This window comes from Typopeltis vanoorti, chromosome 15, assembly GCF_054136105.1.
Source record: "Typopeltis vanoorti isolate ZY-2024b chromosome 15, IOZ_Tvanoo_1.0, whole genome shotgun sequence".
Taxonomy (NCBI): domain Eukaryota; kingdom Metazoa; phylum Arthropoda; class Arachnida; order Uropygi; family Thelyphonidae; genus Typopeltis; species Typopeltis vanoorti.
This window is the reverse complement of record NC_143563.1, coordinates 62,740,962-62,758,277: the sequence shown is the minus strand read 5'-3', so window position 1 is coordinate 62,758,277 and position 17,316 is coordinate 62,740,962. Positions and strand designations below refer to the sequence as shown.

Sequence of the window (17,316 nt, the reverse complement as noted above, 5' to 3'; positions counted from 1 at the left end):
ACTGTTCTGGAAAAGAATGCCAGAACAAACTACACAGAGAAGCTACATTGGTGCCTGGTTTTAAGGCATTTAAAGATAGGATTACACTTCTTCTTGGAGAAAATGCTGCTGGTTTTAAATTAAAACCATTTCTTGTTTTACTGTTCACAAAACCTCAGAGCTTTGAAATACATTGACAAGAATAAGTTGCTGGTTTACTACAGGAGTAATCCTAAGGCTTTGGATGACAATTGTTTTATTCGAAGACTGGTTCTTAAATTATTTTATTCCAGAAGTATGTGCCTACTGTCTTGAAAAAAACACTTCTTTTAAAATTCTATTGCTGGTTGACAGTGCTTCAGGATGTTCACATCGGCGATTTGAATGAAAATATAAATGTGATGTATTTACTGCCCAATACAACAGCTGTGATTCAACCTATGGATCAAGATAAGATTGCTACATTCAAGACATATTATCTGAAAAGAGCCTGTGTAGCTCAGTGGATGTGGCGTTTGCATACCACCGCGCTTGGCCGCACGAAGGAAGGCTTAGTTTCGAGTCTAGTCAGTGACTAGAGGAAATTTTTCTAAGCCTTTTTTCGACCGGTTCCCGAGTTAGTCGATCTCTGGCACGGGCAAGCAGGTTTTTCCTCCCGGAAACTCGGGTTTTTCATCCTGTAAACTCAAGAAAATCGACCGTGGAACCCACATCATTTCAGACATTAAATATATTGTGTTATGGTTAGGGACCACGAGATGGCGGCACATTTGAGCTGTCTCTCTTCACTGCGTACCGCTTAATTAGTGATAGCTTTGGGCCATCTGTCTCTGATTGGGTACCAATAGAGATTGAACTGCTCACTCAGTCTCCAAAAGTTAGATAGGGCTAAATGGCCTCGCCTACTCCCTTATATGGGAATAAAAAGGCGTTAGCTGATTTTTTTTTTATCTGAAAACTACATTTTCTCAAGCAATAACAGCAGTGGACAACAATGCACTATTTTTTGGAAAAATTACAATAATAACCAATGTATGCAAGGAAATTTGAAGAAGTTACTACCACAAGACACTTGAAGAGCATAGTATGTTAGAACAAATGGGTGAGGAAATCATTGAAATTGCAAGAAAACTGGATCTAGAAATCAATATTACTGATATAGAAGAATTAGCAGATCAAGAAGAAGGTGAACTGACTGATCAAGACTTGAATTTCCAAAACAAAAGAGTTGTAAAAGAAGAAAGGAATAACGAGGAAGATCAAGAAGAGAAATTGTTGAAAAAAATTTACTGTAAAAGGATTAGCTGAAGTATTTTCTAAATTCAAAGTCATAAAGCAAATTTGAGAAGCAGTCAGATGTTATCGCAAAATATATGAAGAAAAAAAAAAGAAAAAACCCAACAGACAGCATTAACCAATTTTCTGATTAAAAAAGCTACTCACGATCACAAGAAATAACCATATTGTCCAAACAAGTTAGTTACTCACCTGTTTAACTAATATTTAAAGGAATTTCAAATTAAAGTGCACCATTTTTGATATGTGTTTATGTAGTATTTTTTTCTTAAATTTTTCTTTCTTAATTTTGTATTTATGTACTTATATGTGCTAATAAATAATTTATAAATGTTTATGTAAGTTTATACATTTTTAACCTTTTAAGTTAAATAGAAACCTAATGTATGAAAAATATAACGGAAATCGAACAAATCAAGAATTAAGAAAGTTCTCGACTTAAGATGGATACATTGGAACAGAACCCTGTCATAAATCGAGGACTTCCTGAATTTCATTTTAATTTTTGTTGGTTAGAAAGGCAACAAAAATATTCAGTGGTTTTAAAACTTTTGCTATACGTTCACTGATGCCTTGTACATAAGGGATAGGAATGTGCGTTATTTCTTCTGTGTTTGAAGAGGAAGACATATTAAGACTACTAGCTAATGGTCATAAGAATTGCTTCATTAAAAGAACTTTGAGTAGTTTTAATATGTCTTCCTCTTCAAACACAGAAGAAATAACACGCATTCCTATCCCTTATGTACAAGGCATCAGTGAACGTATAGCAAAAGTTTTAAAACCACTGAATATTTTTGTTGCCTTTCGACCGTTTAGAAAAATCTCCACCTTTCTCACTTCTCCTAAGGACAAGCTTCCACATCTTAATCATCCAGGTGTCTACCAGATTCCGTGCTTTTGTGGATTATCTTATTTCGGACAAAAGGAAGGATCTGCCTCTATTCGGCTAGAAGAACACCAATCTTATATTGAATACTTTAAACCTGAAAAGTCTGGACTTTCAGAACATGCCATCTTCACTAGACATAGAGTTCATTGGTGAAAGACAAGAGTTCTTCACAAAAGTCAGTTCCTCATGGAACGCCTTTATAAAGAAACGTGAAACTCTACTTCATTCTCCTTACTTAAACAGATCCAATGGCTTACATCTAGTACTTTACAAATCAGCTAATCTTTCCTAACTTTTTATTGTATTGATTTTTTTTTTAGGAAATTTATTGACCTTTTTAGTTATCTTACACCAGCTACTTAGGTGGCACTTTTTGGAATTATCAGTTATTGTTTAATTTGAGCTTAATATGTACTGAAGATGCCTGTGACACACAGGCGAAAATTATACTATTAAATAATCTTCGTATGTGGGTTTTTTCCATTATTAATTTTGTATCGATATGTTTACTCACGGTATACCTCTTTTAAAACTTAACATTTCTATTATTCCTTAAGGATTAGAATATATGGTAAGCAACATTACTACTTATAACTACAATCAATCAAGTTCCTTTTATATCATTACTGTTTAATCACATGGCAGCGCCATTAATAATATGCATATATTGAAAGTTTATTTTCCACTTGGTTAGGCTATAATAAATTTAGTTTAATCCTTTATCCAGGTGTTAGCAAACAAAGTTTGCACCTGAAGTCTTTTCAGGACTGAGGCAACTCGTAGCAAAGATGGACCAAGCTCTCATCACTCCTGTCTCAGTATCTCCCATAATGCAAAGCACAACTTATTGCGGATATGTATAATGCTATGCATTAAGGGAAGGGCAACTACCCAGACCGGTTTCGACCTTTATTGAGGTCTCGTCAGTGGCAGGCAGATCCAGATGGTGATACTAAGGCAGAAGCAGTGGAAAAGAAACTTTCAACATCTTTCTCTGAATCCAGAGTAATTTAATTATGAGTGGTACACCTTTTGGCAACTGGTATAGGTAAATATGACCTCACTATTGCTTTTGCCTTAGTATCACCACCTAGGTCTGCCTCCCACTGACAAGACCTCAATAAAGGTCGAAACTGGTCTGGGTAGTGATCCTTCCCTTAATGCATAGCATTATACATATCCGCAAGGAGATGTGCTTTGCATTATGGGAAATACTGAGACAGGAGTGATAACAGCTTGGTCCATCTTTGCTACGAGTTGCCTCAGTCTGGAATTCTTCAGGCGCAAACTTTGTTTATTAACAAAGGATTAAAAAATTAACAAAGGATAAAGGATTAAACTAAATTTACTAACCATATAATTACGATACTAAATGACAAATCGCACATATATATCTTTAGATTATCTTATCATAAAAAAAATTGTATTTCTCATTAAATAAAATTCTCACTAAACATATATAAAAACTGTGAAAAATGAACATAATAAGCAAAACGTTTATGTGAGATTTTTACTATGTGTAGCTGTAGGATTGAGTTTCATGTCAGTTACTCCAGGTTGATAGTCTTAGCAAAAGCGGGCATTCATTAGCTGAACAATCTCTTCTGCATCTACCACCTGCATGCTATTCATATTCAGGATGGTTATTCTTTTAGACTCGCTCTTTCTTTTACCTGCAGCATAATGATAGAATTCTTTCAATAACTATAGTTAGTGAAACTTATTGGTGTTGTATGTTTATAAATCACTGGTCAATTAAAAAATCAATATATATTTCAGTTTAAAAATTATCTAATTGAATGACCAAATATTGCTTAACAATGAACCTTTTATTAAGTTTTATCAAGTGAAGGTGAGTTAACCATCTCATACAGAGATGGCAGAGTTTTTCATCCCTCAAAATAGACAAACTGGCCAGAAGAACACGTGCAATTCACAGACAGCAAACAATGCAGATAGGATTAACCACCTTATCATTAGCAGCAATCAGGTTTCTAAGAAGCAGCCAAGTTACTTGACCATGATAGGGTATTAAGAAACATGAAAGGGAACATGGGATGAATGATAATTACTAGTTTGACACCCATCAGACTAATTTGAAGATGCATTTCATCATCACCAGCTTCACTAGATCCCTAACCACAACCCACCATGTATTTCATCTTATTAAACTCCACCTTACAAAAGAGAGTTTTAGACCCACTGCTGCATGGAACATTTCTATGATGCAGTGTTATTACTAACATTGCATTCATAGATTTCTACTTTAACTGGATTCAAATCTTCCAATATTATTACCAGCTAACATCCTCCTCTCCTATCCTGTCTTTATTTCCTAAAAATGCTACACCATTTATACTCCACATCAGTTAACTACATTAATGTACTGTAGTTGACTACGGTTAACTGCATTAATGTATCTGCCTCTAAATGCCAGGTCTCTCTAATTCCTATAATCTGAGACCACAATATATTTGCCAAGCCAACAAACTCAACTCCCTTTGTTCCTGATACTCTGTGTGCGTGCACTGACATAGTAGATTACCTCCAGTCTTGTATACTTGCCTCTGTGTGGGTGGTTCATTTGGATAACTTGTAATGTTTATTCATGTCTAATACCTTGCTTATGTAGATATCCTTGTGAGTCCAAAAATGAATCCTGGCAAGCACATAGCTGTCTTCTCATCATATTCTCCTTTCTTACTATGTATATTCATATCATTATTGCAATTACATAACTTAGTTGTGCTTATATATAAGTGCAACTTGCCATTTCTTCCAACATAATCTGCTTTCTCTGACTCTCTGTATTATGTTACATACCAGTAAGTAATTTTTTCAGACTGCTAGTATCAGATGCATTCAAATGAGGGACGTTCTTCTTATATAAATCTATTCCTTCAACAAAATCACACATCCATTCCTTCTATCACCTGCACATTGAATTGTTTGCTATCACAGCCCTTCTCCTTACTTCATTATTTATATTTTGGTAACAAACTAATAATTTTCTGTCTCTCACTCTTCACTCTTGAATCTTCCAGTAATCCTTTCATGTATTCTCAGATAATGTATTTATCATAGAATATCGATTTATCACTTGTGCTGTATTTATCACAAATATTTATACATAGAAGATTTGGTTCATAAAATCAGATAGGTGTGTAAATCATCTCCTGATAAGCAAGAAATTGCACAGGGTATGTGAGAAGAGCATGTTTCTCATTCTGTATCTAGCTAAAGGAGCAGTAAGTATACAGCTTGGAAATTATGGAAATAACTACCATGTTAGAGTAAAACTTCAGTTTAATATAAACCAAAGAAGTGTTGTAAGTTCTTCCAAAAATATTCTCTAATCCAGAGTAATATAATATTAAGGTGTAACACCTTTTGGCAATTTGTATATGAAAATATGACTTCTGCATTACTTCAACCTTAGTATCACCTCTGGGTCTGGCTCCCACTGAAGAGACCTCAATAAAGGTCGAAACTGGTCTGGGTAGTGACCCTTCCCATGATACATAGCATTATACATGTCTTCAAGGAGATGTGCTTTGCATTATGGGATACTAAGGCAAGTGATGTGAAATCTTGGCTTCCTTATACAAGTTGCCCCAGTCCTGAAAATACTTCATGCACAAAATTTGTTTGCTTACACTTGGATAAAGGATTAAACCAAGTATATAATTTCTTAGTATCTTTAATTTACTGACAGTTATGTATTACCAATGTATAAGTTTATTTACAAGAATCCCTGGTGAGAAAAGTTGGTATTTCTTCATAACTGCAATTTACAAATCACTTACTCAAACAAATGAGATTTTAAAAAATTTTGATTAAATTATTATTTTTTTTTTTTTTTTTTTTTTTTTTTTTTTTTTTTTTTTTTTTTTTTACAGCTTTCCTCTCCCTCAGGTGTTAGAACCATATTCTATATCTTGGCTTTATGATGAAGTAGTGAAGGCCTGGTCTCCATGGCTTCCTTCAGATGTTGATGTTACTTTAAAAAAGTTAGTAGTTTTTATTCGTTATATTTTCATATATAATTTTATTTAATATTCAAGTATTATTTTTAATGTAGTGAAGGCTCCACAAAATGGAAGCATGAGACCCCAAGTTGTATATTTATGTATTGTGATAATTGTAATAAAATAAAACTTAACATTGACTTTTTTTTTCCCCCTGAACCTTTTTGAAGTTTGGAATTATTCATCATATAAAGTGATAAATAGAGAAATTACCATGGAAGAACATAATTGAAAAGTTTAGCATTTCTAAGATTTAATTTTTTTTTTTTCTGTCATCCATCTCTGATTAAGTCTGTATATCAAATTATAGCAAAATGTAAATGATAGTCACTATTTTTAAGCATGCTTCTGTAAATAATCTCTTTATCAATTATAATAGTGGGACACAAGTATACCTTAACTCAGCATCCTAAAATTGATGATTTTAGGATGTTGGGTTGAGGCTTAGAATATCTTGAGTCTGCAACATATTGGGCTATATATGCTTAAAAAAGAACAAAACCTTACAAAAAAAAAAACCTTAAAAATTGACTTTGTATATACTGTAAGTCTCACATTTTCTTTGTTCTTTAATATTTAAGTTTAATAACTTAAGATTTTTTAGTTCTCAACTTTAAAAATCCACAGTTCATTTGATTCGTTATCTTATTTCTTATCACTTTCAATTGGTGAAGTGATCACTTGGATGGTAGCCAGCCATATCAGGACTTTTGTGAGAAAGGGTTATATGTAGAATTATAAAGCAGGTGATTATGGCAAACTTAGGAGGCAGCATGCAGCGATATCATGGAATGAGTTATTGCATGGGTAGGAAATTAATGCTGCTTCATCTCTACTCAGGAAGTATCTAGCAGAGGCAATGACTTAGTATATCACAAAGGTCAGGAGATTAAATAAGGTAGGTGTATAATGGAGGACTGAAGAGGTAAAGCATTCATTCTGGAAGAAAAAGGCATTGTGGAGGTGGCACAAGATGAGTGGAGTTAATCAGTTACATGATAAGTACAAAGGGCAAGCAAGGAAAGTGACTCACTTAGTAAGGGTAGCAAAAGTGTGGTATGAGCGGCAGTAAGCAAATGATGCTAAAAGAATCCTAGGGAGTTTTTTCGATATCTGGCCAGTAGAAGGAAGAATGGTTATGGGAGAATGATAAACACTCAGGAGGATACAGTAAAAATGTTTAATGAGCATTTCATTAAAGTATTCCATCCTTGTGATTGCAACATAATGCAAAACTTAAGCAGGGAGAATAGGGGAGGAATCACTGATGGTGAGTGAGCAAGAGGTATATGAGGAATTGAGTAAACTTGGTGTCAACAAGGCCATGAGACTTCATGGTATATCACTGCATGTCTTGAGGGAATGTTCCAGAGAGTTAACAACAGCTTTAACATAAGTCTTAGATTAGCCTAGGTTCCGTATGAGTGAAAAGATGGCAGAATTGTTCCATTTCATAAAGGGAATGATAAGACTAAGGTTTTGAATTATAGGCCAGTCTGCTTATCTGGAGTTGTGGTCAAGATATTGGAGAAGTTAGTAAGGACAAGAATTCAGAACTGGATGGACAATAGTAGAATTCTCTTTAATGGACAGCATGGGTTTGCTAAAGGAATATCGTGTTTTAACAATCTGCTTGCTTACTTATAACAAGGTGATGAATACATTGCACAAGGGGGATGCAGTAGTACACAGTAGTATATTTAGATTTTGTAAAGGCTTTCAATAGATTGCCACATGACAAACTAGTAGTTAAATTGGAACAGATGGGGTTGGATTGGAAGTTGGCTGTCTGATAGGTATCAGCAGGTTGTGTATGGGGGAGAGCGATATCCCAGAAGAGGAAACTCGCTAGTGATGTGCCCTGGGGTCTGTTTTGGGATCATTGTTGTTTAATTTGTATATAAATAGTATGGGAAAAGACTTAAATGGTGATATACAGTTGTTTGCAGATGTCACAAAGTTCAGGAATTATGAGAAGTTCTCTGAATGTGCAAGTGTGTGGGCATGTCAGTTTAATGTTACAAAAGTTTTAAACTTTGGGAAGCAAAAATGGGATGCAGAATATAGGATTGGTGAGGATATTTTAGAGGAAGTGGAGGAGATGAAAGATTTGGTGGTTATGGTGGACACTTGAAATTTTGTGGACATTTTGCTAAAATTGTGAAGACAACACAGCAAATTATGGGAGTGATTCAGAGAACACTGACATGTAGAAGTAACGATGTTTTGATTCCATTGTACAAGACTTTGATCAGGCCACGTGGATTACTGTGCACAGATTTGGTTGCCAGGTTTTCAAAAGGATAATGAGATGTTGGAAAGAATTCAGAGACAATTGCTTAAGTTGGTTTCTGGAATGTGGAATATGAGGACAGATTGAGAAAGTGCAAAGGGTAGAAAGAAGAGGAGAGACATGATCAAGATGTATAAGCTGGTAATGAGTAATTACAAGATTATCATGGATGAGATTTTTCATAGATATCTGAAGACAGGGAGAGAATGAGGAGCCATCTGTGGAAGCTGTATAAGGTGGGAGTGAGGAGTAGATTTTTTTCATGAGAATGGTAGGTGATTGGAATGCATTACATGAGAGTGTGGGACCTCTCATGATGAATCTCTCGACTTCATGAAGGTCTGTTGATAATAATAAATATCCCATTGAAAAGAATGTGTGCCAAAGTTTTGAATCAAAGGTACACTACCTCCCAGATATGAAATTGCATAGACTGAAATATACAAATATTATTGAGCACAAGTAAAGGATTTTTAAAACAATAGTGAAACTTCTGCAGACCAGGGGGGTGGAGACAAAGCCTGAAAAAAAATTGACTTAAATAGGAAGTATGTTAGAAGATGAAAAAAATAGAATGCCATGGTGGGTTAGCTGGCCTTGTACAGTAGTGGAAGAGTTTTCCCACCAAGAAACTCAGGTTTTTCATGCTATAAAACAAACCAGCCAGAAGAATACGTACAATTTACAGACATAGCAGACAATGAAGATGGGGATAACCCTCCCTATCATAACATCAAGCATGCTTCTAAGAAACCAAAGTTATTTGACATGAGAGGCCTTCAAGCCAACACAAAAAAAGGACAGGTAGGAAGACAGGAATAGGAGTAATTTATTATTATTGGAATGATACATCAATGGAGTCTGAAAACCTAAAATACTCAGATAATATCTGTCATATCTCTCCTTGAAGTCATTGACAAAAAAGCAGTTGCAATTCTATTCCACTCATTCACCACTCTCCAAGCAATAAGTCCACACACCCTTTCTAACCACACTCTTACTCAACTTCCAAGGATGACCTATTATTCTTTACCTCTCTTAGCTAAGTGTGCTGATATATACAGGGTAGCCATAATTAAAGAGGAGATGTTCGGAGCCTTGTAGCAAAAAATGTATTGGACAAAATTCAACCAAACTTGGTGTAAATACACTGGAACATGGGATTTTTATTTACAGAAGATAAAAATTAGTACAAATTCTGCCAGCAGGGGAGGCAGAATTTGTACTATTTTGGTACTATAATTTGTACTGAGCCTCTGTAGCTCAGTTGGTATAGACAAAGCCCTTTGGTCAAAACGACCTGGGTTCAATTCCCTTCAGTGATGTGAGGAACCTTTATTTGGTCTCTTTTGATGAAAGGTGAGTTAGCCGGTCTCATAAGGCTGAAAACCCAAGTCTCCAGTGTATTTACACCAAGTAAACTTGGGTTTTTTGTCCCCCAGAACTGGCAAACTGGCCCTGTAAACCACATGCATCTACAGACATAGGACACACCGGAAGGCATTGGGCTAACCACCTTATCCTCGGGATGCATATAGTTTGAAAGGGCTAAGGACAACTCCTTAACAGGCCATTAGGCCTAATACATAAAAAAAGGAAAAACAAGAATTTGTACTATTAATCCCAAACCATTTGGCGCTATAAACACCAAATAGTTTGGGATTAATTAAACATGGCTAGAAGAAACGCAACAAATCAATTTTCGTGTTCGTATAACTTACAGATGAGGTTGAATATGCCTTCCTTTCAGATGTTCTAAGAGCTGCATTCCATGAATGATATTTTCTACAGCAGAACACAACAGATCTGCATTGATTTGCCTCACATGGTGCATTATTCTGTCTTTCAAGGTTGCTAAATCAGAAATATATGTCCTTCATACTCCACATGTTTCAGATGGTTCCCACAACTAAAAGGATTGTGAGGCCATCACAGGGGTTGAGATCGGGCAGTTGAGGTGGCCATGCTGTGGGAAATGCACGACTAATTGCTCTGTGTTCTGTGAAGTGTTTTCATAACATTATTGGTCCACTGGAGCACCACATCCAGGATGGAGGTAGTGCCACATAGGAGACCACATAGAAGAATTTTATAGAAAAATAGAATGAATAGACTGCAATAATTGAATGTTATTAAAAATGAAATTATTAGGGAGAGAATGTGACATTATTAGTATTTACAAATATGTGAATAGAACTAATCTAAGGTTACCACTTTAGATTAGTATGGCCACTTAAAACAGAATATGAGATAGAAAATTAGCAAAAAAAAAAATGTTTTGTGGCAAAAATAACAGAAATGCTATTTCAAGGAATGCTTGAAAAGATTAAAATGTAAAAACTAATCATATCAGGGATCTGATAAATAATCTAGTTTGCAAAAAAATTTGTTAGATTAGACTGCCATACATCTGAAAATGATGGCAAGGTAATGTAATGTTACTTTTACCATTTCTCTCTCTCTTTGATGAACTCTGAAAAATGTGAATGTTGTGTCATCTTTTTAATTGTTTTAATGTTTAATAACTTATGTATAAATGCAATGTATTGGGTGCATTTGACCTTTTGTTCATTATTATGAATTTTTGTCATCCAGTGCATGATTTATATATTATTAGTGAAACTAGGGAGTTTGATTTTGTTAACAGAACTTTATATTTTTTTAATTCAAAATATAGCAAAAATTAATAAAGTCAAGAATTATTATTAAATTAATGTCTTAATTTACATTCTGTAGATATTATGCTGTATCAGAGTTTTTTTGTTGTTTTTTTTCCCCTTTACAGAGGAGCATACTTTTCAGTACAGGTAAATCCTGGTTTTCGCATCATCTCAGTCAACATGAATTATTGCAATTCCTTAAATTGGTAAGAAATGGTTCTGAAAACACATTATGATTAATTTTTGCAGTTTCTGTTAAAGAGCTAATTTCATTTAACTACAGAAAATTTTGAAATTTGGTGTGCTAATCTTAATGCCTACGACTTACTGACTGTTTTGTATTATTGTATTATCTTTTGTCTGTTCAGTAACCATTTACATGGTTACTGAACAGACACAATAGGATTTGCTGACAATATGGAATTTAGCAAACCAATATATATACTCTGTTTGCTGAACTCAGTTCATTGCAATACTTAAAGATTCTACTTCTTTCAGTTTTTATTTCACTTTTTATCATCTTTGATTGTGTGATATTTTTTTCTGCTCTAAAGTTTCTTAGTCTCTTTTTTTTTTTTTTTTTTAAAACCTTCTTTTGGTATCTTCTATATCCATACAACTTTTGTTTAGCTATTTTTACACATAACTTTGTTTTCCTATATTTTTCTCAGTATTTGCTGATTCCCTGGCTGGAAACTTGATGATTTCATGAGCTTTTTTTTTTTTTTTTTTTTTTTATGCTTGCCATGGAGTTCTTATTTTTCTTATTGAAAGAATAATGCCATCTATTGATAGATGGCATTATCCTTTCAATATCCTTTCAGATAATGGCATCATACGCTTACCTGGCAGAGTCAAATGTGTTCTTCAGATTTTGCCATCCTATCTCTAAAGTTTGGTTTGTGTTTTCAAACCCTCACTCTTCTCCAACAGTATATTTATACATTTGGGCTATAGTTAAAATTATGCTTCACAAAGTTCAATTCCATTTGATTGGAATAAGAGTACCCATCTGTAAAAAGGGAAATGAAACACTGTGAAAATTACAGGAGAACTTCCCTACTAAGTGTTCCAGTTATGATTTATTTGCAAGTGTACTTGAAAAAATGCTAAGAAAAATTGCAGAAGAAACTTATAGAAGACCAAGTGGTGTTCTGGCCAAATAGAAGGTTGTCAGGGTCAAATTTTTACTTTAAGAGAAATAGTTAAGAAATCTTGGGAATCTAATCATACATCTGTATTTCAGAGATGGAAAAGGTATACAAAAAAAGTCTCACAAGGAAAGTTGTATGAAAGATTATAATTAATTATTCAAGGTAAATCAGACATACACAGATATAATCATGCAATATATAATCTATAATTATAGTGTAAGTCAGCAGTTAGTATAAAAGGAGGTATAGGAAGATAATTGATGTGAAATCAGGTGTAAAACAAGAGCACACACACATGCACACTATCTCCACTATTATTCATTATTTATATAAATCATATAATGGAAAGGACATTAAATCTGATATCAAAATTGGAAATATCCAGCTTTGCTCTTTACTTTATGTATATGATGTACTCCTAGATAAAACGTGAACTTTCAGGGCTCTTTAACAAAAATTAAATAACTGCTCTAACAAATTTGGAATGAAAATCAGCAATAAAAACACGAAAACTATGAAAGTAAGATCATGGAAAACACAGTTTTCCATGGTCCTCAGTATTCTCAGTGGTGAACTGTAAAACAAAGTATTTTCAATTTACATAGGTACAGTTTTAGTGAATATGAAAAATATGGAAATCCATAATAGAATAAATAGAGGTGGTATAGTACAGAGCTACTTAAATAAATTTATATTGAATAACAGAGAAATTAACCAAAATATGAAACTAGCAGTATACAAGGCATAGTTAATCTGAATTGGGTTAGAAAAAATAATTGATCAAAGACTAGAGGCCACAGATATGAAAGTTTTGAGAAGAGTATGGGAATGAATCAATGGCATCTTGGCAGAATCGTATTAAAAATGAGGATATTAGAAAAGAACTTGACATTGTTAGCATTCAAGAATGCGTGAAAGCACGTGCATGTGAGCCGTTCTAAGCCACTGTGTCAACTTAATTTTGGCACTTTCTCTTAATCTTTGACCGACTATTTTGTTTGATGACAAAATAGCAGATCAAAGATCAAGAGAAAGCACCAAGAGTGCCTTAGAACAGTATTTCTCAAAGCATAGCCTGTGAGCTGTGTGGTTTTCTCAGTGGATCATGCGAGAATTTTATTGATAAACAAGTAATGGTTTTAAACTCAAGAAAATCATTCATAGAAATCACTATTTCAGACAATAACATATTGTGTTATAGTTAGGGACCATGAGATGGCATCCCTTCACTGGATTGTGCTTAAAATTGGCGATTGTTTTTGACCAGCTATCTCTGATTGACTGCCAGTGGGGACTGAACTGCCTGTTCAGTCTCCAAAAGCTACATAACTCTAAAATGGCTTGCCTACTCCCTATAAGGGAATAAAAGGCATTAGTAATTTTTTTATCTTAGTTTGTAAATTTTAAATTTAAATTTTCAGATACAGTTTAAAATTATATATTAAAAATATCCTGTTAATTAAAAAAAGCTTTTACATAATTAGTTCAATTTCAGTATAATAATATGCATAATATTTCCCCATTTGTTGTTTATTTCAACATTAGAATGCATACTGATACATAAAATCACCCACTGTGTGTCACTAGAGTACACTTAGTAATGTGCCAAAAAACCTTTCGTAATTTCCCAAAGAAATATATTTAGGTTGTGTATTGTTATGACAACCACACAATTTTGCTCTTAGGAATGGCATATGAAGACTCACATCTGGTGGTAGTATATGACCTATCAATAAAGGATGGGGTATGGGGTTAGTGAGCTGCAGAGTTATATGCCTTTGTCCAAGTGCGCCATGGCTAGAAAAGTTTGAGAAACACTGTCTTAGACGACTGAGATATAAAATCTGTCAATATTGAAGTTCTGACAAAAAACAAACTAATTTATAGTAAAATTGCTGGTAGGGAGCTTGTAATAATGTAAACTTAATCACGTAAGTAGATATGCACTATAGCCAACACCAATTTAAGCAGCCATGGAAAGGTACTAGTCTGAGTCGCAGAAGAACTAATGCTATTTTAAGCTCATTATTATGAATGGGGGGGGGTGCTTACAGGTCAAAGCTGTATAACTGAAAGGAGACCTCCACATAGCCTTTAAAAGATTGCAGAGAACTGACCAGGGCTTCTGACCTAATGTCCAATCCTCACCTTCTCGTAGTGCACCCTGTTGGGTATCTACCTGGATACTGAACGAATGAGGATGGGCTGGCAATTTGGGATTTTGCCGACCAAATTGTATCCTTATTGGCTTAAACCAATATAGAAAATGATGCTACAACATGACAAAATTTCATGCTGGCTGGGGCGTCGCCGGTTAAACATGGCCCCCGTTGTTTTCGCCAGGGCGAACAGCGAAAAGTCAGCTACTGGAACAAATCTGAATGCACACCCCAACTCAACATCACCAGAGTTAAAGATCGGTACTGTCAACATAAGAAGCCTGAATGGCAAAGAAATGGAGCTAGCTGATGAATTAGATAAGTACCAGATCGACATATAGGGGTCACTGAAACAAAAAGACAAAAATTGGTGAGATCGTTCTGAACAATAAATACAAAATGTTATATTCAAGAAAAAAATGACAATCAAAGAAAAGAAGGAGTAGCCATAGTATTCAACACAAAATGCGAGGCTAATCTTCTTGAATGGCAGGCAGTCACAAGTAGAGTGATGTGGACAAATATCAGAATGGGGAATTGGACAATGAGACTTATTTGTGCCTATGATCCCACAGAAGGTATTACTAAGGTAAAAGTGGAGAAATTTTTTGATGCTTTAGAAAAAGCAGCTGACACAATGAAAAAGGAAAAGGAAAATTGTTGGGGATCTAAATAGCAGAGTAGGAAATGATTGTCAGACATACAAAAATATTTTGGGAAAATTTGGAGAAAAGAGCAAAGCCAATAATAATGGCAAATACCTGTTGGATTTCTGATCAGGACATGGACTGGTTATTACTAACACCATGTTCCAACATAAAAATATGCACAAATTCACATGGAGAGAAGAGGCAAGGAATAAGAAAAATCTCATTGACTATGTCATTGTTGATAGTGATGTTTTCTCCCTGGTGCAGGACACCAGAGTGTACAGAGGATTTGAAATTGGAAGCGATCACTATTTAGTCTTGAGCAGGATAAAAGAGAATTTTGTATTGAAAAGAATAACATGTAAGAAAGTTTTAAAGCAAATAAAAGTCGAGCAGCTCTCAGATGTGAACTGTACACTAAAATACACAATGATTATTGAAGAAAAAATGAAAGAGTTTGAGAACAGGAACCAAACCTTAGAGATGCAGTGGCCTCGAAGAAAACCCTGATTGATTCAGCCAGAGAGGCATGTAGTGAGGTTGTCTGCTAGGATAGAAAAATCAGAAATCCATGGTGGACACAGGAAGGTAAAGAGGCAGTGAAGGAAAAGAAGAAAGCATATCAAAAGTTCCTGGCAAATAAGTCAGCTTGTGCTCTTAGAGAATACAGAGACAAATGTAAGAAAGCTAAACACAGTGTAAAACTAGCTAAACAGAAGTCATAGGAGGACTTTGTCAAAAACATAGAAAATAAATATCAAGAAGGTGGCAAAATATTCTGGAGGTTGTTGAAGAAGCTTAGAAATGGAGGAAAGAGTGCTGTAAAAGGAGTTAGAGATGATAAAGGTGGCATGAAAATAGGAGAAAAAGATATCCTGGAAATATGGAGTAATTACTTCAAAAAATTGCTAAACAAAACAAGCAGTGATAGCACAATGTTAAAAAACACTCAACAGGCATACAATCAGGAATACATATCCATACTTGAAGTAGAAATAGCCATCAAAGGGTTGAAATGTGGAAAGGCAGCAGGAGTAGATGATATTCGGCCAGAAATGCTGAAATATGGTGGTATAAAAGTCTTATAGTGACTGCACCACATAGTTCAGAAAGCCTGGACAGAGGGATGAATTCACGATGATTGGAGTAGAGCTCTAATAGTACCCATATATAAAAAGGGAAATAAAACTGAATGTGAGAATTACAGATGTATTTCCCTACTGAGTGTTCCTGGCAAGATCTATGCAAGCATACTTGAGAAACGGTTGAGAAGAATTGTGAAAGAAAAGCTTGGTGAAGAACAAGCTGGATTCATTCGAAATTGCCTCAATTTCGATCATCCTGACAGCCTCTGTCAGGATGATCAGATCTTCACTTTACCACAAATAGTTGAGAAAGCAAGGGAATATAACAAAGATCTGTATTTAAGTTTTGTCGATCTGGAAAAGGCATATGACAAGGTGCCAAGAGAGAAGCTATTGAATATGCTACAGTTATATGGTGTCAATGGGGCAGTATATCAAGCAATACTTAGTCTTTATTTGAGTTGCAAGTCAGCAGTTAGAATTGAAGGAAGTCCAGGAAGATGGTTTAATGTTAAATCTGGTGTGAGACAAGGATGTACATTATCCCCTCTGTTATTCATTATCTATATGGATCACATTATGAAGGAAAGTGGTATTAAACATGATATCAAAATTGGAGATGTTAATGTCAGCTCTTTGCTTTATGCGGACGATGTTATATTGCTAAATAAATCCGCTAAAAATCTGCAAGATTCTCTGACTAAATTGAATAACTGTTGTAATAGATATGGTATAAAGGTCAGCAATAAAAAGACAATGAAGATAGGCAGAATCATTGAAAATATCAACTGTATTGGGAATGGAGAACCTGTGGAACAAGTAAAACATTTCAGCTACTTAGGCACGATTTTTACTGAGGATGGTAAATTAAATATGAAAATAGACAACAGAATCAACAAAGCTGTTATGATATCAAGTCAATTGAATAAATTCATATGGAATAAGAGGGAAATTAGTTGGAACACTAAATTAGCTGTATACAAGACAGTGTTCAAACCAATTTTAACTTATGGATCTGAGAGCTGGGTTAAAAGTAAAACACTTGACCAAAGACTAGAGACCGCATATATGAGAGTCCTGAATAACATTAAAGGCGTGAACAGATGGCAATATCACATTA

At 34.6% G+C, this 17,316-nt stretch overlaps 1 protein-coding gene across 3 annotated transcripts in view; it reads left to right on the top strand.

The window, feature by feature from the left end:
* Nucleotides 1–17,316, top strand: part of LOC150098808 (sphingomyelin phosphodiesterase-like) — a 127,146-nt gene that overhangs the window by 88,032 nt on the left and 21,798 nt on the right. For all 3 annotated transcript variants that reach the window (XM_090405718.1, XM_090405716.1, XM_090405717.1), the window contains exons 7-8: nt 6,067–6,177; nt 11,274–11,354. In XM_090405718.1, the coding sequence (XP_090261844.1) occupies nt 6,067–6,177; nt 11,274–11,354 (192 nt within the window). The remainder of the gene's footprint in view (nt 1–6,066; nt 6,178–11,273; nt 11,355–17,316) is intronic.